This window comes from Triticum urartu, chromosome 2A, assembly GCF_056163025.1.
Source record: "Triticum urartu cultivar PI428250 chromosome 2A, HENAU_Tu73, whole genome shotgun sequence".
NCBI classification, from domain to species: Eukaryota; Viridiplantae; Streptophyta; class Magnoliopsida; order Poales; family Poaceae; genus Triticum; species Triticum urartu.
The window spans coordinates 345,326,332-345,353,382 of NC_141874.1; the positions used below are offsets into that span (position 1 = coordinate 345,326,332).

A 27,051-nucleotide genomic window follows, 5' to 3' on the forward strand; every position below is an offset into this window, starting at 1 on the left:
TGCTAACTCTAAAAAGAAGGATGAGGAGGAGTATATATATTCTAGGTGGGCGAAGGGGTACACGGGCCTCGGGCCCTTACACTGTGCGCAGACAGGGGAGGTCAGACGCCCGGGCGTCGGGCCGGATGTCCCGGCTGTGGAGGCCGGATGTCCGGGATGGTGAAGCTGGCCATGTTGCTCTCGGGTTCGGGGGTGTCCGAATATCCGGGCTGACAGCCGGATTTTCGGGTGCTTGGGAAGGGTCGGATGTCCGGGCTGGCGAGGTCGGATGTCTGGGGCCTGTAGTGTCCTAGCGGCTGAGCGGCTGTGGTGGGTGAAGCTCCAGGGGCCGGACGTCCGGGGTCGTGGCCGGATGTCCGGATCCTGGGAGGTGTCCTTGACTCCTTCCGTTGGTTTTCTTCATCCGTGAATTTAGGGGTTTGTACATCTTCACGTGCATCTTTGGGAGGATCCTTTTGATACCTAATCATGCACAACGTCTCAGACTTAGGCAGTAGCCATGTTTCATGCATAGAAAATGGAAGTTCGGAGAGGAATGAGTTCACCTTATTTTCGATAGCCTTGACTCGGGCTTTTATCATTGGTCCAAGTGGTGTTGTTGGAGGTGTAGGTGCGTTCATGGGATGATTGTGGGATGCTCCGCACGAGCTACTAAAATGGAAAATGAAGGATTTGATTCGTGACTAAAATGGGTGAGGACGTCATAGTAGTTAGTGTAAGGATTATACTTAAATGGAATTAGTGGGAAATTATGCTAGGAAAACAATATAAACATGGCTAAATTGCATCTTATTTTTTATGTTCATTTTATAGAAGAATGTTGCATTGTAACATGTTCTTTATAATGAATCCGATGTTATGAGACATGTACGAAACATCAAAATTTTCTATTACAACGCACGGACATATATGCTATAGTAAACTTTTAAATAAATATATTTAGTTGGGCTTCTAGAATGAGCTGCCCAGCTTTAATAAAAGATCCGGCCCTGGATTTTTCACGCTGACCCAGCAGCCCTCACAAGTCACAAAGACCCCTAAAAAAAAAACGAAAAAGCCAGCCCTCGCAAAAGAAAAGAAACAAGTTAAATAAAAAGAATTTAAAGAAAGCGAAAGAAGGTACGCCGACCCGAACCCCATCGCGACGACGTTCGCCGCGAAGTCCCCCCTCTCTTCTCTTGGCTAAATCTCCCGCCGCCGGTGCAGCTCGGTCGCTCCGTCGCCGGAGGCGCGAGAGGAAGGGGGAAAGATGAAGACAACTAAGGGAGGGAAAGTCATGAATCCCACCGACGCCTTCCGCAAGGAGCAGCGCAGGAAGGAGCTTAAGCGGGTGAGTCTCCAACCCTAGGGTTTCTGCCCTACGGCTTGCGCTCTTGTGGGGGGTTATCTGAACAAGACTCGTACGCTGCAATAGCGATAGTAGTTCGATTCGTTAGATTTGTTGTTTCGTGGGGCGGGTTAGGGCTATCTGAAGGTGGAAATTCAGCAATGACTTCGTAGCTTTCTGATCGTTTTAACATGAGATCCTCTTGTGCTCGTTACGGTCGATTGAGATGCTATCACGTACTCCTAGTAAACTAGTCGTTGTTTTGGTTCAATTGGACAATGCATTGTGGCATTCTTGCATGTAACAAGCATATTTACATTTGACATCACTAAGATACTAGGTATTTCGCTTGAAGAGCTTGTATGCAGCAGATAGACCAATCATACACTTGTACCACTATGCCACGCGGAATGGATAGTCATAATTGGGCAGCATACCCGTAATTTTAACTGTGAACAGTCTTGACCAGAAGCTGCAGCTTGTTCTGCTTTGTGATGTAAAATTGCCTGGCTGTCCGTTGTTTTGGCTGGATTTAGACAATCTCTGGTAGAATAGGGTGGTAGCTTGATTTTGTTGCTCAGTTGGATTTACTTTTTTGCTATGCCACCCAACAAAGGTTAATAGCAATGCTATCGTGATAGGAACTAGGGTTTTGCCTGCCTAGGGCGTAGGCTGTAGGGGAACGAGGGAGGTGGGCGAGGGCTGGAGCGCGGCGGCCGGCGGCGGGGCGCCGTCCTTGCGGTTCGGCGGCGGCGGCGCAAGCAGGAGGCGGCTAGGGTTTTAGGGTTCAGGCTCCTCTGGGAGCCGGGCAACAGAATAGTCTTATTGCTTAAATCTGAAAATAGTCTTACAACTTGTATATATAACCACGATCTGAAAATAAAACTAAGATAACTTGCGGCCTAAGCCTGCCCGGTGGGCCTCCTACGGCTGTAGGCCCGGCCGGTCATAACATCTCTCCCCGCCTGCGCAAACAGCTCGTCCTCGAGCTGAAAATCTAGATAGTGTTGGCGGAACTCCTCGCGCTGCTCCCAAGTAGCATCCTCTTCAGTAAGGCCACCCCACTGGATCAACACGTACCAGGAGCCACGACGCAGCTGAGCCTTCAACGCCTTGGCCGGCTCCCGAAGTAGGCGACCGTCAGCAGCTGGTGGTAGAGTGGGGGAAACCGCCGGTGGCTCTCCACGGAAGGGCTTGAGCAAACCCACATGGAAGACATCATGGATCCATGCACCCGCTGGAAGCTGAAGACGGTAAGCCAGCTTCCCAATGCGTTCCAGGATAGCAAAGGGACCGGCATAACGAGGACCCAGCTTCCTCTTCGCACGGGGGTCCAGGGACTGCGTAGAGCGATGAAGTAGACGCAGCCAGACCCAATCACCCACCGCGAACTCCGCCTCGCGATGGTTGCCGTCGTAGTAGTGGTTGGCCAACTGCTGGGCCTGGAGGAGGCGTTGCCGGACTTCTGCCAGCATCTCGTCACGGTTCCGCAGAAGAACCCCGGCCGCCTCGGTCCGCGCCAGGCCCGGATCAACCGGAAGAATTGGCGGTGGTGGCCGGCCATACACCACCTCAAACGGCGTCGCACGGAGGGCGGAGTGATAAGAGGTGTTGTAGCAGTACTCCGCCCATGATAGCCAATCGACCCATGCGCGAGGGCTATCACCTGTGACACAACGCAAATACATGGCAATCACCTTGTTAACGACCTCAGACTGGCCGTGGGTCTGAGGATGGAAGGCTGTGCTCAGGCGGAGCTTAACGCCTGCCAGCCGGAAGAGGTCGCGCCAGACATGTCCAGTGAACACGGGATCCCGATCACTGACGATAGAGGATGGAAACCCGTGGAGACGGACAATACCGTCGAAGAAGGCCCGAGCAACAGATGCCGCCGTGTAGGGATGCCCGAGCGCGATGAAGTGGGCATACTTGGAGAAGCGATCGACCATCGTGAGAATGACGGACTTGCCGCCTACTTTGGGGAGGCCCTCGATAAAGTCCATGGAAATGTCCGCCCAGACCTGGGACGGCACCTCCAACGGCTGGAGCAACCCAGCCGGCTGAAGCGTCTCCGTCTTGTTGCGCTGGCAGGTCACACACGACCGCACCCAGTCACGAACCAGGGCACGATCACCTGGAATGTAGAAGTCAGCGCGGAGACGATGGAGCGTCTTCTGCACACCCTCATGGCCCGCCGAGTGAGCGAGGCGCATCACCTGGTGACGAAGATCATCATGCGCCGGGACGAAAACCCGGCGGCCATGTAGCAGCAGGCTGTCGGCGAGGCGCCACGGCGCATCCAGCTCCCCCGCAGCGAGCTGCTGCTGCAGGAGAAGCGCGTCGGCCGCCGCGGCCGTCGCCCGTCGGATGTCGGCGAAGAGCGCGAAGGAGGGCCTGATGATGATGCAGAAGGCCGCTCCCTCAGCCGACCCATCGTCAGTGTCGGCGTCACGCCGAGATAGGGCGTCGACGACCGTGTTAAGGCGACCCGGACGGTATTCGATAGTGAAGTCAAACCCGAAGAGCTTACTGATCCACTGGTGCTACGGTACGGTTGAGAGCCTCTGATAGTGGTCCGTCCGGATCCGCAAGGAGCGACCCCAAAGATAGGGCCGCCAATGACGCACCGCCTGCACCAAGCCAATGAGCTCATGCTCATAGGCCGCCAGCTTAAGATGGCGGGCGGCAAAGGGCCGGCTGAAGAATGCGAGGGGTCCATCGCCCTGATGAAGGACCGCACCGAAACCCGCACCCGAGGCGTCGCAGTCAACGGTGAACGGTAGGTCGAAATCAGGCATCTGCAGGACTGGACCCGTCGTGAGGGCCCCTTAAGGGCCTCGAACGCGGTGGTGGCCTCCGCATCCCAAGAGAAGGCGTCGCGACGGAGAAGGCGCGTGAGCGGGGCCGCGATGACGCCAAACTCCCGGATGAATTTCCGGTAGTATCCCGCAAGGCCCAAAAAGCCGCGGAGAGCCCTGGGCGACTGCGGAATCGGCCAGGCGGCGATGGCCGCCACCTTGTCGGCGTCCATGGCCACTCCCTCGGCAGAGGTGACGTGGCCCAGGTAAGCGACCGAAGGTGTCCCGAACGAGCACTTCGAGCGCTTAAGCTGAAGATGATGCGCCCGAAGCTCGTTGAAGACGATGGCCACATGTTGGAGGTGCTCTGCCCAAGAGGCGGCTGTAGATAAGAATGTCATCAAAGAAAACGAGCACAAACCGACGTAAGTAGGGCCGGAGGACGTCGTTCATCAAGGCCTGAAACGTCGCCGGGGCGTTGGAGAGGCCAAAGGGCATCACCAAGAACTCAAAGTGGCCGTGATGAGTCTGAAACGCCGTCTTGGCGATGTCGTCTGGATGCATGCGCACCTGATGGTACCCCGACCGGAGATCTAGCTTCGTGAAGAAGCGCGCCCCATGTAGTTCATCCAGGAGTTCATCGACCACCGGGATAGGGAACTTATCCTTAAGTGTGAGAGCATTAAGGGCGCGGTAGTCGATGCAGAAGCGCCACGTGCCGTCCGACTTGCAAACGAGGAGGACCGGCGCCGTGAATGGTGATGTGGAGATCCGGATAATGCCCGCAACAAGCATGAGTGCACACTGCCGCTCCAACTCATCCTTTTGCAGCTGAGGGTACCGGTAGGGCCGTACTGCCACCGGTGCCGAGCCCGGCAGGAGGTGAATACGGTGGTCGTAGACCCGAGCCGGCGGAAGGCCCTGTGGTTCCTCAAAGAGATCACTGTGCTGCTGCAGGAGGTTATCTAACAGCGGATGCTCGGCCGGATGCTCGGCCTCGGTGGTGGCCGCGGCCAGCTAGAGCGGAGGCGTCGCCGGGGTGCCTCCAACGCCCTCCCACCGGATGCGTCGGCCGAGACGCCAGAAGGTTATCGTCAGGGTGTCGAAGTCCCAAAGGATGGGATCGAGAGTCCGCAAAAAGTCGACACCGAGGATGAAGTCGAAGCAGCCCAAATCAATGCCGGCGCAAGTGATGGTGAAGTGCTCGTCGCCGATAGTAATGGGCACGTCCCGAGCGAGCCCATGGCAGCGGAGGCGGTCGCCATTAGCGACGGTGACTCGCAGCTGCTCCCCGCTGATCGGCTGTAGCGCGAGGCGCCGCATAGTAGCCTCAGGTAGGAAGTTATGTGTAGAACCCGTGTCCAAGAGGGCCACTAGAGTCTCGCCATGGATCGTGACCGGTACAAGCATCGTCCGCTCATTACGGATGCCGGCCAATGCGTGAAGTGAGACGACGACTGCCGTAGCTGGCGCGGGCGTGGGTGCCGGCGCGACCTCCACGGCGGTCGGGTCGCCGGGTCCAGCATCGGTGTCCTCGTCCTCGGTCTCGTCGGTCGTCTCCAAGTAGAAGAGGCGCGGGCAGACATGGCCCGGGGCGTAGGGCGCGTCACAGTTAAAGCAGAGCCCCAGGCTGCGGCGCTCGAGCTGCTCCGCCTGCGAAAGGCGCCGGAAGGGCCGTGTCGCGGCCGGGGTGGCCGCCGGTGATGCAGCTGATGGTGCGGGCGCGGGCGGCGGTGGCCGTGGAGGAAGTCGGCTCCCACGAGGCGCGGCTGGCCGTGTCAAGTCCTGGGCGCGCTGCTCGAACGCCCGAGCATAGTACTTGGCCGTCTGCAGGTCTTGGGGCCCCTTCATCTCGACGTCCACGCGGATGTGGTCGGGAAGGCCGCCGACGAAGAGTTCAGCCCGCTGTAGTGCCGTCACCCCCGGTGCGTGACACGCCAGAGCCTGGAAACGGTCGGCGAAATCCTGGACCGTGGAGGTGAAGGGTAAACGGCCCAACTCGGACAGGCGGCTGCTGCGCCGTGGGGGCCCGAAACGAAGGAGGCACAGCTCGCGGAAACGCTCCCAGGGAGGCATGCCGCCCTTGTCCTGCTCGAGGGTGTAGTACCATGTCTGGGCTGCACCCCGGAGGTGGTAGGAAGCGAGCCAAGTGCGCTCCGACGCAGGCGTGCGCTGCCCCCTGAAAAACTGGTCACACTGGTTTAACCAGTTAAGAGGGTCGTCCGAGCCGTCATAGGTGGCGAAGTCGATCCGGGCGAACCGGGGTGGCGTCGGGGTCGGCGCGCCAGTGCCCACCGGCTCGGCGATGCGGAGAGCGGATGACGGTCCCCCGGACTGCAGCGGGGGCACTGACGGGTCCCCGGCCTCCGTGTAAACTGGCGGTGGCGACGTCCCGGTGAGCCAGGCCGGAATCGGAGAAGGCGACGGTGGAAACCGCACCTGCTGAATCGGGAGCCCTCCTGGAGTGGCCTGGCTTAGGCCGATGTTGGGTGGCGGCGATGGCGCGTGGCTCGGCGCAGACGGGGCCGGCGCGGGCCAGGCCGGCCACGGGGCTGGGGCGGGCGCGGTAGACGCAGGTGGCGCCGCGGGCGCTGGCGCAGGCCACTGCGGCCAGGCCGGTGCTGGAGCGGCCGGCGGCTGTAGCGCCGGGTAGCCTCCGGTGAGGGCCGCGGGCACCGAGTACCACAGGAGAGCCGGCGGTCCGGAGGGCACGGGTGGTGGGAGCGGCGGTGGCGGCACGTACGGGCTGGCCAGGTAAAGCCGGATGCCCTGGACCACGACAACCAGGTCGTTGAGGACACCAGCCATGGCCTCCGGCGAGTATTGGGCCGGCAGGGTCGATGGAGATGGCGGTGTCGTGGTGACGGGGGGCGGCAGCAGCCCGGTGGACGCGTCGGAGAGGAGGTCCAGCGGCGCCGATGGAAGGGCCAGCGGGCCCGTGACGATCGGCGATGGCGCGGCGGTGGTGGTGGTGGTAAGGGGCAGCGACGGCGATGGTGGTGAGGATGACATGGTCGAACCCGAGCTGGATGATACCAAGGTGATAGGAACTAGGGTTTTGCCCTGCCTAGGGCGTAGGATGTAGGGGAACGAGGGAGGTGGGCGAGGGCTGGAGCGCGGCGGCCGGCGGCGGGGCGCCGTCCTTGCGGTTCGGCGGCTGCGGCGCAAGCAGGAGGCGGCTAGGGTTTTAAGGTTCCGGCTCCTCTGGGAGCCGGGCAACAGAATAGTCTTATTGCTTAAATCTGAAAATAGTCTTACAACTTGTATATATAACCACGATCTGAAAATAAAACTAAGATAACTTGCGGCCTAAGCCTGCCCGGTGGGCCTCCTACGGCTGTAGGCCCGGCCGGTCATAACATATCGCCTAGCAGCTTAGTTAGGGCCAGTTCTTTTGGTGGCTTCCAGAATAAGCTGCAATAAGCTGCCCCCTACCTAGCTTATTCTAGAAGCTGAACCAAACTTATTTTTTTAGAAGCCTAGTAGTTAAGACTTGACTAGTAGGCTTTTAAAAAAGAAAATTTTGGTTGGGCTTCTAGAATAAGCTGGGTAGGGGGCAGCTTATTCTGGAAGCCCAAAAAAGCTAGCAAAAGAAATGGCCCTTATACTTCTTTGTTATGTCACTCCAGTTTTCTATGGTACTTTTATCTGATGGGGCACTTTAGGAGCAATCTAGTTTGTCAAAGTAACCAAAGCCAGTTGCTGCAATTGTTCTGTGCTGTACTCTTGCATCTTCAGATGTCACATTTTTTTGGTGCACATCATTTTGACCTGGAAATGTATCCCTCGTCATGTATCCTGGTACAGATGCACCAACACTGTAAGGCGGCAATAGTGGTCATTACAGAGTTTACACACTATGTTATGTCCACTTATTAGCTTTGTCGGTAGTTTTGTCTTTTTAACCCCAGTTTCATATCAGACTGATGCTAAAGATTTTTTACACTTGTAATTCATTTAATCTCTCCCTAATAATAAAGCACGGATTGACTTTGTCGGGTTCACCGTCACAATACGCTTTCTTTTCATGTCATAATACGCTTTTATAATTTGTATGGACAAAATCATAATATAAACGAGGTGGTACTAATTTGGCTTCCGCACGTCCTTGTGGAAGTTTTCGTACGTCGTTGGAGAAAAATTCATCCCTCGTTGTCCCAACGAAGCCCAGTATGCCTCAACCGGCTAGCATGGGCCTCAAGCCATCCAACGAATCTTCTGGCAAGATCCGCCCCCGGCCCCTCCACCGCGCGCCGCCACCACAGGCTCCGCCCCTTCGCCGTGCGCCGGCCCCACCGGCGACACCCGATGCCGGCGCCGCACCTTCCTCCAAATCCTCTCTCCTCCTCAGCCGCTGCCCCTCCCTCTCCCCCGCCTAACACCCCAAGCCCCCAACCCTCTCCCTCCGCAGCCTACCTAGACGGCAAGAGGATGCGTGCTCCCATGTCGAGGCTGCTGCGGATTCGGCGCGGTCGCAGCTGCAATGGCAGAATGACACCAACGGGGGCTGTTAAGTGTTAACAGGCACATTTGACATGCCACCTCGTGCCCCTCGTCGGCCATTGCATCGTCCGCATGCTCATCTACACGTTCGTCCCGATGGCATGGGCGACGAGGCAGCACATCACACTCGGGGTGGCGAAGGTGGTCCGCGGCACTGGCGCTTCGGGCAACATCGTGGCATGGCTCGTGAAGCTCCTCTGTCGCGGCTACACCGTCCCCGCCACCGCCAGTGACACCGGTACCCATCCCTTCACCCCCCGGGCTTTCTTTTTACCCCTGAACCAGGGATCCATAAATTCAATGGCGGATCGGGTGTTTGGTTAATCTCGCTAGCCAGATTTTATTCAGGTCGTTGTTTCTTCAGCATATAACGTCTTAAATAGGACTACAGATATTGTTAAAAAGTGTGTGATGATTGTCAGACAACCTTTGGATATCCGTCAAAGACTTCACATATAAAGTGGAGGATGTGATTCATTCCTTACAATATGGGCTACGAATCAAATTCCCAGTACTTTTTTTTACTGTGATATTTTCACTTAATTATAGTATATCTAATGTGTGATATTTATTAAACAGATGAGAAACATTTTTGTTTGATTTGGGGACTCAGTTTGTTTGTGGATTTTGTAGAGGTAGCCGTCATGTACGTCAAAGTTCCACTCAAACTACAATCTATCTGAAAAAGGCCATGATTTAATCTTGCCTCATCAATCACTCTCTTCCCCAATCTTTTAATATCTTCCGTTTTAATTTCCAACCACCCTGCAAGCTGCAATATAACATCCTTTTTCATGTCAATCAGTAAATTAATCTCATGATTTAAGCGAATCATCCGCCCGCTGTCACCGCTGAGACTTCCAACTAGAGAAACTGGAGCAGTGGTGCAAGCCTTTTCTCTAGCCGTTGTATTTCTCTCATGAACACCCAATCAGCTTGGTCCAATGGTCAATCCCTATTGTTTGAACAAGAAGCCGATGTGTACATGTGTAAATCTATGAGCGCTACTCTGTACGCGAGAGACAAGCCACTTTGACCATGGAAACAAGCCGAGTTTGTTTATATTTTTATGTACACAGACATAATGTTGTATCTTACATTGTTGCTTTGAACATATGCTAAATTTGTTTAGTTGGAAGGGGGCAATCCTCCTTTTCAAAAAATATGCTAAATTTCTTATTATATCAAACTGTTCTTCCTTTCACCATACAGATAAGGTACAATAATGCTTGCACTATTAATATGTTTCCCATATATTTGGCATTTAACATGATGAAAATTTCTCAAGATTTCTCAAAATCATGTCTAATAGAGTACTGTTTAGTTCCAGGTTTTAAATTGTCCGTGATACAATTAGTTGCATGGAGTACTTGAGTTACACAGGAGGTTTCTTAATTACATGGTTCCTGATGCCTGGCCAAAAGGCACCGGACTGATGCACAGGAAACAATTCATATGAAGTTTTTCCTTGCTATTCGAACTATGGACGTGTGAGGCATATATGGCAGTGTTATTATATTTATATATAGCCTGCACCAATAAGTTCGGTCCATTCCAAACCTGGCGATCTGCTAATGGAATTTTATTTTATTCAGTTGTATTCCTCTATTGGCACTATCCTTTGCAAATTCCACACTCCAAATAATTATTCTGTCGTTGCTAACTATGGTCAGTGCATAGTCCATACCGCTATGTGAGCAAGTCTTTTCATTGCTCTTAGAACATTCAAAATTAGTGCTCTCTCTAGCTTTGTAAGGTGTTTTTCAGGAGTAACTTTTTTAACCATTAATTCACATGTTAGCATGTTCTGCTTAATAAGATAGTACTAGGTGACATAGATGACTATTAAATAATTTTGCTCATGTAGCCCATTGGTCTATCGTGTTGTTGGCACCTTTATGGTCTACATGTAGTTCAGTGGTCTATCGTGTCATGGATATTAACTGTTCCTGTTGAAAGTCTGACATAGACTCCAGTTCTATCTGTGTTACACCTGTTAGTTATGAGCACTTTCGGTTGTCTGCTGCTTGCTTATTTGGTTGCGTGCTGCAAGCGAACTACAATTGTGGTCTCAAGAAATTACATTTACTAGCACTTTTACCTCACTTTGAGAACAAAGTTCTGGTCTGCTGCTGTTATATTGAAACTTCATTTCAGATGATCATGTTTGTGTTCTTGCCCTTTTTATATGTACAATTAGTTTGCAATTATTTCTCTTCCTGTTATATAGCATTATTTGTCCTTTGCCGCTGATACATATACTGCCTATGATGATCACTTGGCTTTGAAGTGTAGTATGCACTGAAGTTTGGCAAATACCCTAACAACTTCTAGGTTTTGGTTTGTTTACTAATAAATTATTTCTCTTTTTTGCTTTATTAGGTTCGCATAGCATTCGATTTGTATTTTTCTCCCGGTGCAACACACGGGCATTTTTCCTAGTCTGTTACCAAGTAGTTTAATCCATCTTTATTTCTCAAACTTTATCATTTTCTTTGCTCCGCAGAACAAAAAAGAAAGAAAGAAGGTACGGGAGGTTGGAATTTTGAAAAAGGACCCAGATGCTATAAAGGATCAGATTGAGAAGTTGGAAAAGATGAGTAAGTATATTGCATTGTATTTCGAGGCTAATTCAGACCTTTAGATCAATGTCTTAGAAACAGACCATTTTAAAAACCTATCTTTTATGCAGAATCAGATGATTATTTACTTGCCCTACCAGCTTTGTTTGTAAGAGGCCTAGCATTCTAAGTTTTATGTGTCTTGAGTCGTTGCTTTGATGATCATGTCATCTGACATATAGAAGAAGAGTCCGACCACGGGCGGAAATATGATAAAAAAGCGCAGGATCATGACCACTTGCTGGAAAACAAACCACAGTCACCACGAAGGTGAAGTACTCAAACTAGGCACAAGGGGCGGCCATAGAGAGACCGACGAACATGCCAGGCTATGCTATCAGGAACATAATACCCAGGTGGTGGCTGCATGTAAACCTCCTCACACAACTCATCGTTAAGAAAGATATTCTTGACATCAAGCTGAGACATAGACGAGTGATGAACAAAGGCCATATCGAGAACTATGCGAACAATGGTCACATGGGCCATAGGAGCAATGTCTCACTGTAATCATGCCCACGCTCCTGCTGAAAGCCTCGTGCCATAAGACGAGCTTTTTAGCGCTCAAGAGAACCATCAGAGCGAGTCTTAACCTTGTAGACCCACTTACAATTGATGGGACAAACACAGTGAGGAAGGTAAACAAGATCCCGCGTTCCGGTGTGCTGAAGTGCGGCAATCTCTTCTACCTCGCATGCTGCCATTCAGGATGAACTACATCACGATACGAAGCCAACTCAAGATTAGCAGTGCCAGAAAAACCATAGTGGTGAATGGCGAGGTGAGGACGAGCACAAAAGCCATAAGTAGGCTATAATACGGCGAAGATGGCACACCAGAAGTAGATGGCTAGTCAGTAGACTCATCCACAACACGTGGACGACGGGTATAATAGTGAGGATAAGAGGGAAGAATACGAGGAGGAACCACCGGGATAGACTCAGGTGATGGAGGCGGGGAAGCCATCGGGGATGAAAGTGTAGAATCATGTGACAAGTGAGGTGTGGAAACCATAGGAGCCGGCAGCGTCGGATATGCAATAGTTGGATGAGCAGGGGCAGTGGGATGGTGGACAAGGGATCAACAAAAGTGACAACTACGTCAGAAAAAAATGAGGAAAGAGATATCCTCCACTGAAAAGGTCGAGGAGGATGGACGCATGTAGAAGGGACGAGACTCATCATAAGTCACGTCCCGAGGAATGTGTATCCGACGACTGATAGGAACCCAATAGCATAGCCCTTATGTTCATCACTGTAACCTAAGACACACTAAACCGATTGAGCAGTCAGTTTGGTGTGTTCGCAGGGTGCAAGAAGAACGTAACAAACACAACCAAACAAGCGAAGGGTCGACTAGCCAGGTGAACGACCAAAAAGAACTCCGAGAGGGATGCCACCTTGGAGTGCAGAAGAAGGCTGAAGGTTGATGAGATAGGTGGAGGTAGAAACAACTTCATCCAAAAAATGAGGGAGAAGTGAAGCAACAATCATTAGCGCATGAGCCGTCTCAAGAAGGTGATGATGCTTGCGCTTAGCCACACCATTATGAGCGTGAGCACCTAGACAAGAGAATTGGGCAAGATTACCCTGCACAGCAAGGACTCCACGCAACATCTTGGAGATGTAATCTCCAGCAGAATCAACACATTATAGTATCGATGATCTCGTTTCGAAGCGAAGGGAGCTGGACCCCATAAATTTGAATGAAGTAGATCAAACGGAGGATGAGATACTGACTCACTAGTATGATGATAAGGTATGTTTACTAAGCCTACAACCTTGACACTCGAAAGAGACATCTCCGTAGATAGACCCTAGAAGATCTCGAACTAAAGACGACATACGAGAGTCACAAAGACCCAGATGATGACACCACTACTGAAAGGAACCGGTAGCTGAGGCGATGGATGTAGAGAGATTGGTGACGGTGGTGGCTGCGGAAGGAACATGAAGCTATTCCACCTCCCAAAGTCCTTGAGGGTCACGACGGTGAGGGCCAGCCCCAACCAAAGCATGCACGCACTGATCCTGAACAAAACAAGAGTCGACCAAGAATGGCGCGGCAACCAGTGTCAGTAAGCTGACCAGTTGAAAACAGGTTCATGGTAAGTCGAGGAACATGAGCAACATCGGGATAGAAAAGGAAGTGCTAAGAGTGCCTTGACTAGCAACATGAAGGGGAGTACCTTCAATTGTAAGAACATGAACTGGATAATCAAGAGAGCTAAGGTAGGACAAGGTGGAAGAATCAGAGGACATATGAAAGGAAGCTCCAAAATCTGGAATTCGTAGGGGATCGGTGTAGGGGGTGGTCTCTTAGTGCCAGAAGCATCAGTCACAGAGCTTGCAGAACCGAAGCTGCAAGTGACACTTAAGTCTCGTAATATCCTGCTCATTCAAGGAGACAATTGAGAGTGTCAGAGTAGAGTACGAGTCCTAGAAGAAGAGCTGCGCATATGCCTCTTCCTCTTGAAGCAATCAAACTCAGAGCGACCATCCCTGTTGCAATAGCCGTAGTGTATACAAGCATGACCCCACCACTAGGAGTGGGCAGAAGTGGTGGAGGACCAGGGTGGGAGGTAGCCTGTCTGCCTGTGTAGTAGGCGGCCTAGCAGGAGCTCCAGTAGCGAGCACAAAAGGGAACCTCAAGCAGACCAGCACCACATAGGCGAGTCTCCTCAGCGTGAGTCTCAGTATGTGGTTGTTTGGGTACTGAGGATTAGATGCAAGATTTTAGAAAATGAGTTTTTAGAGGATTTTTAGGAAAACTACTTTTAGTTAGTTTTTCTGTTAAGATTAGCATACACAATTCTTTGTTTGGATGGGAAAAAAAGAAAACATGATGATGCAGTTCTTCGCTCTAGCCGCCTATTGAAAATCCTATTCTGTGATCACTACTTGTCTTCTTCATCTTGATCCATTAATCTCTTCTACGACCTTGCCCTCGCGCCATTGTCCCACGCTAGAGAAAACCTTTGACCCTTCCGCTTCATATAACTCTCCATGCACTGATGTAGTTGCTGTTGTGGTCTCGTATGATGAGTAGGATCAGCTGAATTGCGTGCTCATCCACCCGAGTAATGATCGAATAATCGATTGTTAGGTCTCCCGTACGATGGAGCGCCTTAATTATAGGAAAAGCAATGCTACTATGAGTAATAGATGTGCTCACAGCAACATCATCAAGCTCTCATGTCGCTGCCCGCGGAGGCGCCCATGGTGAAAGTGCGCACAGGGAAGACGTCCAAATTACTGATGTAATACCAATGGAGAGGATGGTACTCACATTGCCGTTGTTGCGGTTACAGAGCAATCCCGTTGTGTGCCCTTATCGCTGCCAGCGATCGATTCTTTCCGCCGCAATCCGTTTAAATCTTTTGTATATAGAAAATTGGATTGTGCAAAAATGTATATTGTTCGTTTGTTCTAAAGTCTATTTTTTTTGGGCCTTGTCGAACTTGCTTTTATATGTCCATGATTAGATTAGAAAATCCAAACAAAATTTTAAGTTGTTACAACCGAAATTACGTTTAAGGAGAAGCAATTCTGCATAATCTTCCTATCCAAACAACCCCTAAGAGCCTCCAGAAGAGAGAAACACGAGGCACACGGGCAAACAGCTGAGCGCGCCGCGGCTCAAACTCCTTACTGACCCAAGACAAGAACTCGTAGATGCACTGAAACTCCAAGTTGGACCTCACAGCCCGGCAACACTAGCATGAACCACAACGAGCAGTGCGGAGGGAGTCAAGCTGACGTCAGATAGCAGAGCTCTGTGCATAGAAATCATCCACATTAGAGTCACCCTTCGCGTGCTTGTGGTGGACCACATACAGGTACAAGGCATCACCAGAGCCGATAGCGTTCTCGGAGAAGGGTCCGCATGTCGAAGGCAGTAGAGAAGCCCACAAACTTAGAAGAAAACTGAGGCAAAACACCAGCTCGTAGAATAGCCGAGCATCATTATCAAACCACTAAGTGTAGAAAGACAGCTCATTATGATAAGTGTTAAGAGCCGTTCGGTAGTCCGAGGCCTGCTGCTCATAAGCAGCAGCAAAACAACATCAACAGCAGCCTGGCGACATCCTTATCAGCCTTGGAAGCATCTGAGGCAAGAACCGGTGGCGTCTGCAGGGTAGGAACCACGTGAGGAACCAGGCACGTCGGACAAGAAACCTTGCCAGAGAACGCCCCATAGATGAATACTATGCATATTAGCGCACATAAACACGACGCACTTGGTGTAGTTTACACCATCAAACATGATGTGGCAACATGGAATGGACACGTAGCTTGCTGCATTGGACATCACCATTTTTTTGCGTGGAGCAAACCAATCTGATCTGGCTGACCGCTGCACACGTACGCAACGAGCCCAACACTCTAGCGCCCACTTCCGTCAGCGGTTACGAGCTGACACGCTAGATATGAACCAACCGGAATGGAGCTGCGCGAGAGATCAGATTGGGAGGCGGATGGCGCGACAGATCAGATCTGAGGCGACTGGCGTGGATGATGGTGGCGGCTGGCTACGGATGGCATGGAGGCTGCGGAGAACTAGCGGTGGCGGATGACCTGACAACAGTGGACGGCACTGATCAGCATGTGAAAGGACCGCCAACAGCGGTTGAGGAGTCATGCGTGGAAGGGGAGAGAGGGGAGGCAGCGACGGCTAGTTGAGAACAGGATGGCGGTGGCGCGAGATTGGATCGGAGGCACAAGTTGTGGGTGTGAAAAAATTACCTAGGCTCTAATACCATGTTAGGAAATATGCAACTTGTATTTCCTGGGGGCCCAGGGCCAGTGTATATATGCTACATGAAAACATATTAAATTCAAATGTGAAGTATGTCATTCACAATGTGTTGACATGCATATTTTTCCTTATCAAGTCATACTGTCCATAACCACTCAAAAATTAACGCAAAAAGTGTTACTTGGGACTGACATGCGTAGACTTGATTCCTCCAGGAAAAAAAGACATGCATGACTTGATGAGGTGGCATGGTTTGCGTGCATAGATTAACGCAGAAAAGTAAATTACGAGTACATGCATGACTTGCAGATGTCACACAACTTCAATCTAACGGTTATCAACAATTGAGGTGATGTGGAAGCACGCACGTGTAGAGAAATTTAGTAGTGGGGCAGCTAATTAGATATAGAAGATTTGCTTGCTTATAGAAACGTTGTTGCCTGTTTGAATTTATTTGTTTGCGAGGAGGAAATGTATGTTAATGATTCTGGCAAGCTTGTATTTCTGAGTGATTAATTACTATTTGGTTGATGCAGAGGCCGATGGTGCTCTGGATAAGGCTAGGAAACATAAGAAAAGACAGCTTGAGGATACTTATAATCTTGTTGTGAAGAAAAGGAAGGTATTCTTATTCTGCAGATACGTTGGACTTTCTTTTGGAAGTCTCGAATGGTTTCACTACCATTACTGCGATTTTAATATCTTTTTAGTCCATCAAACATACAAGATTTTAACCGTTCCTTCAATTTTCTCTGACCATGTTACGGAGAAGTATTGGGGGCAGCACTGTAGCCGCAGGCCCAAACCTGCAGCACAGTCCCTAACCACAATACAAAACAGTTGGGCCTTAGGCAGGCACATGGCTAATCCTTGGCAGCGAAGAGGTCCCAAGTTTATCCCTAGGAAATATCTCTATTAGGAAGTTGTCTTTACTTTCCAAACAGTTCAGATTTGGTTTGTTTTCCAAGTTACATGAGGATAGTTTGCATTAGGATTATCAATAAGTAAACAGAGAAAAATTGCCCGAAACTGAGAGTTCAGAGCGTCCAGCATCATGGCAGGGGACGAGCCCCTACGTGCGCCTAAGGTGAACCTCGCTATTCCCTCTGATCAGATCCCTGTTCCCACCACCAACTCTACGCACACAACATCTTGGTATCAGAGAGGACCTTCCTTAGCCTCCCACCACCAACAGCCACCACACCATGGGCGACCCCATCACCACAAAGCTTAGAATGGGCAGCAAAGAAGTCCAAGTTTATCACTAGGAAATATATATATATATATTAGGAAGTTCTCTTTACTTTCCCAACGGTTAAGACTTGGTTTGCTTTCCAGGTTATGCGACCTCTCTGATCTATATAAAGGGAGGATAGTTTGTATTATAGGGTTATCAATCAAGAAACAGAGAAAATTGCCCTGAACAGAGTTCAGAGTCTCCAGTGTCACGGCAAGGGACGAGCCTCTACGTGTGCCTAAGGGTGAACCTTGCTATTCCCTCCGATCAGATCCCAATTTCCACCTCCAACTCCACGCACACGACAGGCTAGGGACCATTTTGGGCAGCACATTAGGTTTTGTTTGCTATCGATGGTTCCATATTATTTTTTCCTTTTCCACAATCTTTTGTTAGTATTTTTTAAGTTTGTCCGGAACTCTTTTTAAGAGGAAATGCAAGTGGCCGCCCAATGAGTTAAGAAGAAAGGAAAAAAAAACTGTTACAATTTCATCAAGATTCAGGAACATGATATTTGGAGGATTTCTGTTAAATATCCCATGCTGTTAGTGAACTATGTTAGTGTATTCTGATGTGTTCACAAGAAACATTTGGTTTTGATAACAGGGGAAAGTTAGAACTAAAAGGGATCATTCCTTTTACAGAATCATCTGTATCGACTCTGTTATGCAATCTAACTGAAGACTGTTATTCCCTCCGTCCCAGAATAAATGTCTCAAGCTTAGTACAACTTTGTACTAGAGTTGGTACAAAGTTGAGACACTTATTTTGGGACGGAGGGAGTATTATCTTATTCATGAGTTATATATCCCTCACATTATGACACAGTATGAGTGATTTTTAATGTGTTGGTACTTGGTAAACCTATTTGGACTTTGTATTAATCTTCTAATTTCTGTACAACTTCTTGACGGGATATGCTATAACTAGTTTTTTTTGGGAGCATGGTACCTCATTGCCTTTTCATATCTGTGCCAGGAATATGAAGAAAAGATGAAAGAAAAGGGTGAGCAACCAGTTATGTTCAGGTGAGAATTTTTTCATTTGTTATACATTCATTTCATTAAATTTACATGCAATTGTTTTCGTTTATTAAATTTGTATTTCATTTCCAACCAGCCATCTTGGACCACCAAAGAGACGGCCTGCAGCAGACGAAGATGACAGAGCTAAAAACCCTATGCCTGAAGTATGGTATTTACAGTTCTTCGGACACCATTGATATATGTTACAGCATGTTCAGAACAGATACTAACTAGGTTTGTACTGCAGGATTCTGTTTACTATCACCCAACCTTGAACCCATCTGGGGCACCACCACCTGGCAAACCTCCTATGTACAAATCATCGATAGGTCAGCATAACTTGTAGGATATTTTCTTAATATTTTTTTACAGTTTGCTGAAACGTCTTGCTCACTTTTGTTTCTTGATTGACAATAGGACCAAGGATTCCACTGCCTTCCTCAGTTGGTGCTGGGGCTTCATCTTCCATGACAGAATCTGAAGAAGCAGGTCCTTCCACCATGCCCCCTCCTCCACCGCCCCCTCCACTGCCAGCCTCTTCAGAACCTTCAGATCTATCTGTCCCTTCTTTACCTTTACCCCCACCACCGCCCCCACCCCCACCTAAGCCTGCTGGCGCTGTAATAGCACCAGGCTTACTGCTGCCACCTCCACCTCCTCCTCCTGGTGCACCTCCCAGAGAACCTGTGTTAGATCATATATTACTGCCACCACCTCCTCCACCACAGCGGCCTTTGCAACAACCACCTCTACCTGGTACAAATGAGCTGCTTAATAAACAAATTGTTGGAGAGGGTGCAAGCTCGGCAGATTCTACACAGGTGCTACTTCAATTTTTATTTTAAATATTTCTGACTCTTCCAATATGTTACTACTATTTATGCATTCCCTGAAAATCCTTATTAATATTTCAGTTACCATTCTCTTCGTTTGGTTTATTATTTGGCTGCTAGTTCCGGTCACAACTTTGAATTTCATTTTGCAGGCTCCAGTTGTGCTACCTCCACCTCCACCTCCCCCTAGGTTGCCACCGAACTCGAATGAAATACAGGCTACTGACGATACTGCTATGGATACTCCTGTTGTGAAAGAAGATGCTAAAATTTCAAGGTTCTTACCACCACCTCCACCGCATCCATCGCAGTTACTGCCTTTGCCTCCAAGGCCTCCAATGATGCCTCCAGTACAACCTGATATTCTAAGTCCAGGAATGGTCAGATTTCCTCCACCACCGTCACAACCAGATTCAAGGCCACCATTTATGGCTCCTGGTGTTGCTGCCAGGCCCCCTCCACCTCCTCCAGCATTAACTCCGGCTCAAATGCCAATGGCACCCTTTGGTGTACTTCCTGGTCCGTCAGCAATGCTTAGGCCTCCATTTTTTCCAGGACCCGAATTTGCTGTTTTTGGCCCAAGGCCGCAGTTACCTCAGCAGCCATCTTACGTCAAATCGGCTGCTTCAACAGTTGTAAAGAGACCATTAGCACAACATACTCCTGAGCTAACAGCTATGGTATGTGTTCTTTACTCTGGTTATTGACTTGCTGCATGAATGCTATCACTTGCTTATTTCCTGAAAAGTTCTCAAACACAGCAACAGAGTATTAAAACCGTGTACTATGGTGATATGAACTAAGGCTTGGGTATATCATTCCAAGGAAACACATATACCATAGCAACGATGACCTAATGCAGCAAACAGTATATTTTGCCTTTTCAGTTTTGGGTTTTGATCACTGTTATATCTGCCATTTACAAAAGGTTTTGGGACCAGCTTTCCAACAAATAGACAATTTTAAAATATGTTCTCATCTGAATTACAAAATCTGCTGACTATCAGGTAGTCCATATGACATGTTACTGAGATGTTTTTTGTTTAACACCGAGGCAAAAACATTCATTAATAAAGAGAAGGTTATGACAATGGGTAGCAAAAAAACAAAACCCCCCAAAAAAGATGCAGGGCCGTTACTCTCCCGGCATCAAGTTACTCAAGCGCTTCGGCCACGCAAGGACCCAAAGCTTTGCCTCATTCTTCAAATTGTTCAAGATGATTTGAGGTGGCGTAGATTTCTTCCGAAAGATCCTCGAGTTCCTCTAGTTCCAAATAGTCCAATTGGCGAGCATTGTGAGGGACGCCATTGCTTTGCTCCGCGTAGCCATATAGATCCACCAACTACAGATGGAGTGGTGAGTCGCCCATTGGGAGGGGTCGATGTCAAGACCAAACCAAGCTTTGATCAACCTCCACATGCGCAAGGTGTATCGACACTTGAAGAAAAGATGAGTGGCGAATCCAAACTCTCTTTTGCACAACGGGCAAAGGCCACAATTTTATCTTTCCCGCCGGTCAAGGCGATCGGCCGCCCACACCCTATTTTGAATGGCACGCCAAGCAAAGAACTTGACCGTCGATGGTGCCCAAGCTTTCCAGATGACCTTGTTCATATGTGTGAAGATAGTGTTGGGTTCTATGGTAGGGTGCGTCGACTGCAAATTAAAATTTCCTACGTGCAGAACAACCAAGAACATGCTACGGGAGATGGATCACAGATCGTTACCACTAGACGTGTAGTGCCGTGCAGCGGAAGAAGAGTTGGGGCAGCGCGTCCACATGGATCGTCCCCTCCTCGTCCGATCTCCCTCGAACAGCCGGTCGTGGATCCCATGTATAAGTTCGCCGGAGCGGCGCAGGTGCACCGCCTCTAACGGTATCCACGCGTGCAGGAGGAACACTGTGCGGCGGACTGCTAGGTCCAATCACATAGTCGGCGATGAGTGGAGGTGGCTATTCGCAACACATGCAAACCCTAGTGACAACGCCGAAGCGATCAACCGCACGAGTGTGCCGCACCCCCACTTTATATAGGCGTCCTTCGCGGGCTCAACACTTGGGCCTCGCACGGACCCTAAGGCCCAAAATCTGTTCGGCCTGGATCCGAGTCCGAGTAGGATCACTCTGACTCGTGGAGTCGGACTGGGCCTCACAGGTTCCTTCCCTTAAGCGCGCGACCCCTTAGGTTCTGGTTCACTTGGTTGCGAGTCAGATCACATCCAACTCGGCAGCGGCCTCTAGCAAAGCATGCAGACTCCAAGTGTCCGATGAACCTGGTGTTCCCTTTGCCACACGATATATGTTGTTGGGCTCAAGGCGAGTCTGTCATCCTTGTGCTAGCCCGACCTCTTTCTCGTTCCAGTGATGCCGACCACTAACCGGATTATCTCATAATCCCTGTCGCATGGCCATGCTTATCTTGGTCGGATCACACGAGGGGCCCAGAGTATATCTCTCCTGATCGGAGGGGCAAATCCCATCTTGCTCGAGCATGTCTCGCAGCATGGGTCTGGACAAGCCCAAAACCTACCTTTGTAACTACCCAGTCACGGAGTAGCGTTTGGTCGGCCCAAAGCAGGTATGTCACCATCCCGAGTACATGCGCCAGCTCAGGTCTTAGGACATAGAACGTATGTTGTACTAGAGACTCACAGATGACATATCGCTACGTCTCATTCTCATAGTTGGTTCTGTCCGACTTGGACCTTATCTCAACTCGGATCCGACTATGTTGAATCCAATCAGACCCTTCCGAGTCTATATTATCTAGTTAGCATCCAATGCTCCATGGCCAGTGAGACCAAGCCATCAACCATGTCATATGCTAGTCTAGTCGGTTGTGCGTCCACACAGCCCTTTCGACTAGGGTCCTTTTAGGACAGCCATCATACAATGCATAGTCCCACAAACAAGTCACGTACTTGCTGATACACATCATTGATAATGTCCAAGGACTATCTTTATTCATAAGCACATAGGAAATATCATCATACATGATTGCCTCTAGGGCATATCTCCAACAGATAGCTCCTATGAATTGAGCCTTATAAGCTGAGTTGACCGAGTACTCCCTACTAGGAAATAGCTTCCACATGATAGTCTTGGGCTTCATCAAGAAGAACATGGGAAAGTTGAGACCAACGCTCGATGAATTGGGCGACATGATCCCAAGATAGCCCGGAGCATTTTTTTTAAGGCGTCACTATGGCGTTGCTTAGGCGACGCTTATGCGTCAGGGCGCTCCCAGGTGCCAAGGCGTCGAGCTCGCCTTACAAACTAGAGTAAGGCATCCGCCTTAGTCTTTAGAGTGTCCAGATCGTCCGCCTAGGCGTCCTCCTGCTCGCCTCAGGCAAAAGCAGATGCCTCAGGCAGGGGAGAGAGAGGTTCAGGCGGGAAAAAGCCCCTCGCGCGGGAACACAGGAGCAGGAAAGATTACCTCGTGTGGTAACAAGTACGCGGAGGGGATAGAAAGAGTCCAAACAAACAGAGCAAACCAGATCCAGCACGATAGGGAGAGGTGTCTCACTGTCTCTCCTCTCTGGAGATTTGGTGGCGGCTAGAGCTAATCCCAGATCCTTCTCCTCTCCGGCAGCTCTCCAGCAGCTGGTCCCCCCAATCTCATGCAGCCTTTTCCTCCCCCCTCTCCAGCACAGGCCACAACAACAACCAGCAAGGTATGCCTCCCCCCTCCTCCCCCTCCTATCCAGCAGCTTCTCCCCCTCCTCTCACACAGATCCTCCTCTCCAGGACAGCAGGCTGGAGCAACCAGCAAGTTATGGGGCTCCCCCCCCCCCCCCCCCCCCCCCTCTCCGGAACTCTCAAGGCGTCGCCTTGCCTGATGCCTTAGCGGTGAGGCGCCCCCAGCGCCTTGCCTCGCCTTACCGCCTTAAAAACAATGGCCCGGAGCACATGTCAATGGTCTTAACCCAAGCATCCTCGTGCATGGCTGCGCTAACCTTCCAAGATTTGTGCTTCGAGACCTTCAAGATAAAGGGGGAAGGGCGCGGGGGGGTGGGGGGGGGGGGTGATATCCTTGGGATTTTTAGCATTCAGCCACGGTGCTTCCCAAAAGGGGTCCTCTCACCATTGTCGACGGTAATGGTGGTAAGAACATAAAAAAGATCCATGTCCGCTTCATCGCAAGGGTTGCCCGAACCAACCCAAATCTTCGTCGGGTCCCGCCACTCAAACCAAGGACATTGTAAACGAAGAGCTCTAGCGAATTTCCCAAGGTGCAACACACTACGCACTTCAAAGTGGGTTGGTCGACATATAGTTTCCCAATTTACCTTGCACTTTCCGCCCGTCACCTTATTAGTTCTGGCCCAAAGGGAGGCCTGCTCAATCTTGTTGATGCTCTTAAGGATGGGTGGGGGCATGATAAGTGGCTTGAGGTGATGGATAGTTTGCGAGGTGAGAACCGACTTCACGAGTGCGTTACAACCCACATTGGTGATGTGTAAGTGCTCCCAAGGCACAAGTTTTGCCGCAATTTTGTCCTCGAGGTGTTGAAAGTCCATGCGTCTAAGCTACCAAACAGAGAGTGGGAGGCCGAGGTATCTCATGGGTGAAGGAGCTCGTATGGCGGGCAGCCTTCGAGAATGACATCCAAATCCAAGTGCCCACACCGAATGGGCACCACTGAGCTCTTCATGAAGTTTGTTTGCAGCCCCGTCACCTGACCGAAACCATGTAGGATACGGGCAAGGTTTTGAATATCCTCCTTGATTGGTGCCACAAAAACAGCCCCATCATCCGCATATAACGAAGTCCGAAGGATGGTACCACGACCCCGGATCCTATGGCGATGACAAAGAGCGGCGGAGAAAGCGGATCACCTTGACTAAGACCCCGACCATGAATGATAGGGGTGCCCAGCACCCCATTGAGGAGGACTTGAGAGGTGGAGGTGCGAAGAAGACTAGCAATCCAGTCACGAAATCTGCTAGGGAAGCCTCGCCGTTGGAGAATGTTAAGAATATACTCCCATCACACCGACTCAAATGCTTTCCGGGATGTGAAGCTTGAATAGTATAGCGTTGGGTTCTTGTTCTTGTGGAGCCAAAGGGCAAGGTTCCTAACATGCATGAAGTTGTCATGGATGCTCTTATTCTTGTGGAGCGTTGAGATGTTTTTACGTGCAAGTTTTCTTATGGCACCAGTGCACTACTACCAACTCAAGTTTTTTATGTCCCTAACATGTGTTTGATTTTTCTTATGGTACTAGTTCTAAGACTGGTTACTATGCATATTGCTTTTTGTACTACTAGTTTGCAGTATCCACATTTGTCCACATCCTACAATAACAAAATTCTGAAATGTAATGCTTGTTGCCTTGCTGGTCATTTCAAGTAATTTTTTTAAATATACTCAGGGGATTATCATGCTGTCCTACATATAAATTAAAATACATTTTACTTTTATGCTGTCTTACACGAAACAAATTGCGCGCTCAAGTTTGAACAGTTCACCTAGTATATTCGTGTAAATTTTTGTTCTGTCAGGGTTTTGTATTAAATAGCTGTTGCATCTAAATTGTTAGCTTCTGTGTTGCACTGAGCGAAGAACTCAAACTAATTTCTGTGGCAGGTTCCTGCATCAGTTCGAGTTAAGAGAGAATCCGCTCTCCCTAAACCAAAACCAAAGGCGCAGCAGCAGTCATCAGCACCATCATATTCTGCTCTGAAGCCTTCAGTAACCCCCATAAAATCTGCAGCCCAGCCTTCACCCTCAGTTTCTAAGCCACAAAGCATTGATGACTCCTACATGGCATTCCTGGAGGATATGAAGCAACTGGGTGCCCTCGATGAGTAGCTCAGCATCCAGTCCCTTCTCCCTGATGGCTGTCAGCAGCTTGGTCATGAACCTGAACCTGAACATGATTCTGTTCTTTGCATTATGGCTCATGAATGGCTTTTCCTGCTATGATCTTAGAAACCATTTCTGTTTTTCCATGAGCAAGCATTTGAGATGTATTCCAGTTCGAAATGGGGAGACAACTATCAACAACAAATCTTTCGTTGTTGTCATTGTGCAACACAGCCGTATCGAGTCAAACAATGGAAGCATTTGATTCATTTTTTTTAAATGGAAGCACTTGATTGGCCGCTCTAGCTAATAGGGCAACAATATCTATCCACTTGTCTGTGTAACGACCCCCTGGACGACTTTGAGATAACTCTGGTCGTGGGAAACACTACTGGCAGCTTGCTGTATTTTTTTTTTGGGGGCTTGCTGTATTATCTGGATTGGATGAATTAGAAAAGCAACTGAAGCCTACAAAATCAGATTTATTTCGTACTCCCTCATATCCATGTTAATTGACGCACACTTAGTACAACTTTAGTACTAAGTTGTACTAAGTCTGCCTCACCTAATTTGGATAGGAGGGAGTACGATGGTTCTGGAAAATGAGTATCAGCTCTTTGTCAGCTTGTATAACATCATGCTGCCTTGCATAAAAGAAAGAAAGAAAGAAAATTGTTGTGCGAAATGCGTGTTATATATTTTTTGAAAAGGATAAATTTGCCGCAATCATTAATTAATAGAGGGTTTCGAACAAGTTTGACTCCCCTGAAGTGGCTGGTAACACAAAAGCCTACCCCCGACATAATAATACACAAATAACAAGTAGCCGCCTTTGGAATTTCATGGGATTAATTGAAAGCTTTTGTACTAGCAACTATGCATCACACACAACATATAAGAGAACAAAACATGAATTTACTTGAATGCTAAAAGCTTCTAAAGCCACGGGAAAACTCTATCCTTTGTTGTGTCCTGAAATTTTGGACAGCTACAAAGGAACATGCTCCATCTGTCCGATGAAGAGTGTATGTTTGACTTTAAAATTTGTCCACATAAGACTGTACTTCTATCTTCCCAATGCATTTTAAAGTAAAAAAAAATGCTTCTCTCTCGTCATACGGTAATCAAGACCAATAAAATTCTACACATGGTCTCCTTAATTTTTACATGCACCTAGCTCATTGGGGATTGGGCAATTAAAAGTAGAGAGATGATGTCTTGCACCTTCCCAATGCACCACCACTTCATAATTTGTCCTAAAATTTGTATACCTACACTTTTCACTGGACGGAGGGAGTAAGCTTCACAACTTCGATTGATACGTTTAACCACTCCGATCCTAGAATTAACACCTACAAAACATTCGACATACTCCTCTGATTTTGCAATATAGGAACTCTAAATTGATGATTTCCATATATGAATACACAGAAACAGAAATACAGATAAAGCATTGCCCTAATTCCCCAATGGTCATCTTTGCATTCCGCAGAAGTCTCAGGTGAAAGATGACATCCTCCAAGAATGCCATCACACAGTGGCGGAGCTTGGAAGAAAAAGCTGGACGGGCCAGATTAATGCCAAAAAAAATCTTGGCTCAATGTGATTGGCCTTGCCATGGGTATCTACGTTGCAGTTGCAATTTGAAAAATGTGAAGAAAACTTGCCGGTCAGATCACATTTGCTGTCTTTCAGTTTTGCAGACTTGTAATTGCAGGGAAATGGAGATGCAGTGCTGGATTGCTAATTCTCCTTGCCTTCATATTTTGGTCGCCGACTAGCCGCTGCTCCTACCTAGTTGTTGGACCTCTAGTGACTTGCGATCTGGCCGGTGCACGTATGGCGAGTCGAGGCAGGGAGCTGTCTATGCGAGTAGCGCCGGCTGCCGGCTGCTCGTGCTGATTGCTGCGCGCCGCCGTGCGAGACCTTTGAGGCTGATCGATTTCTAGTGGACTTGGCTGGTGGAATTCTGGTGGACCTTGGAGGCTAATCGATCCGTGGGTGGACTGGACTCTAAAGTGTAGTTTAAGTATGAAAAAACTGCAAAATCCTGGGCGGGCCATGGCCCAGTCTGGCCCCAACTAAGCTCCGCCCCTGATCACACTCCTTACACAGTTCATCCCGGTGAGACCAAGATGT

The 27,051-nt window shown here is 49.3% G+C and overlaps 2 protein-coding genes across 3 annotated transcripts; one reads left to right on the plus strand and one right to left on the minus strand.

The window, feature by feature from the left end:
• Window positions 1–1,095: 1,095 nt before the first annotated feature.
• ELF5 (proline-rich family protein) lies at window positions 1,096–25,235 on the plus strand. Of its 2 annotated transcripts, XM_048700125.2 has the most exons (9): window positions 1,096–1,330; window positions 11,135–11,228; window positions 16,544–16,629; window positions 18,223–18,272; window positions 18,364–18,433; window positions 18,517–18,598; window positions 18,687–19,090; window positions 19,255–19,782; window positions 24,694–25,235. In XM_048700125.2, exons 1-9 carry the CDS (start codon window positions 1,250–1,252, stop codon window positions 24,916–24,918), a joined length of 1,620 nt encoding a protein of 539 aa, XP_048556082.2. In that variant the 5' UTR covers window positions 1,096–1,249; the 3' UTR covers window positions 24,919–25,235. The 2 variants fall into 2 exon arrangements, with proteins under 2 accessions (XP_048556082.2, XP_087399982.1); XM_087543856.1 differs by lacking the exons at window positions 1,096–1,330; window positions 16,544–16,629.
• On the minus strand, window positions 5,104–7,577 carry LOC147985050 (uncharacterized). Its single transcript, XM_087543855.1, has one exon. The coding sequence runs from the start codon at window positions 7,135–7,137 to the stop codon at window positions 5,143–5,145; it is 1,995 nt and encodes a 664-aa protein (XP_087399981.1). The 5' UTR covers window positions 7,138–7,577; the 3' UTR covers window positions 5,104–5,142.
• Window positions 25,236–27,051: the final 1,816 nt, after the last annotated feature.

What these genes read in the sequence shown, in the direction of transcription:
- ELF5 (XM_048700125.2), top strand. Translation starts at nt 1,250, where the DNA reads ATGAAGACAACTAAGGGAGGGAAAGTCATGAATCCCACCGACGCCTTC. An exon ending in GAGCAACCAGTTATGTTCAG is followed by an intron (nt 18,273 to 18,363) that starts GTGAGAATTTTT and finishes ATTTCCAACCAG; the next exon opens with CCATCTTGGACCACCAAAGA. An exon ending in TATGTACAAATCATCGATAG is followed by an intron (nt 18,599 to 18,686) that starts GTCAGCATAACT and finishes GATTGACAATAG; the next exon opens with GACCAAGGATTCCACTGCCT.
- LOC147985050 (XM_087543855.1), bottom strand. Translation starts at nt 7,137, where the DNA reads ATGTCATCCTCACCACCATCGCCGTCGCTGCCCCTTACCACCACCACC.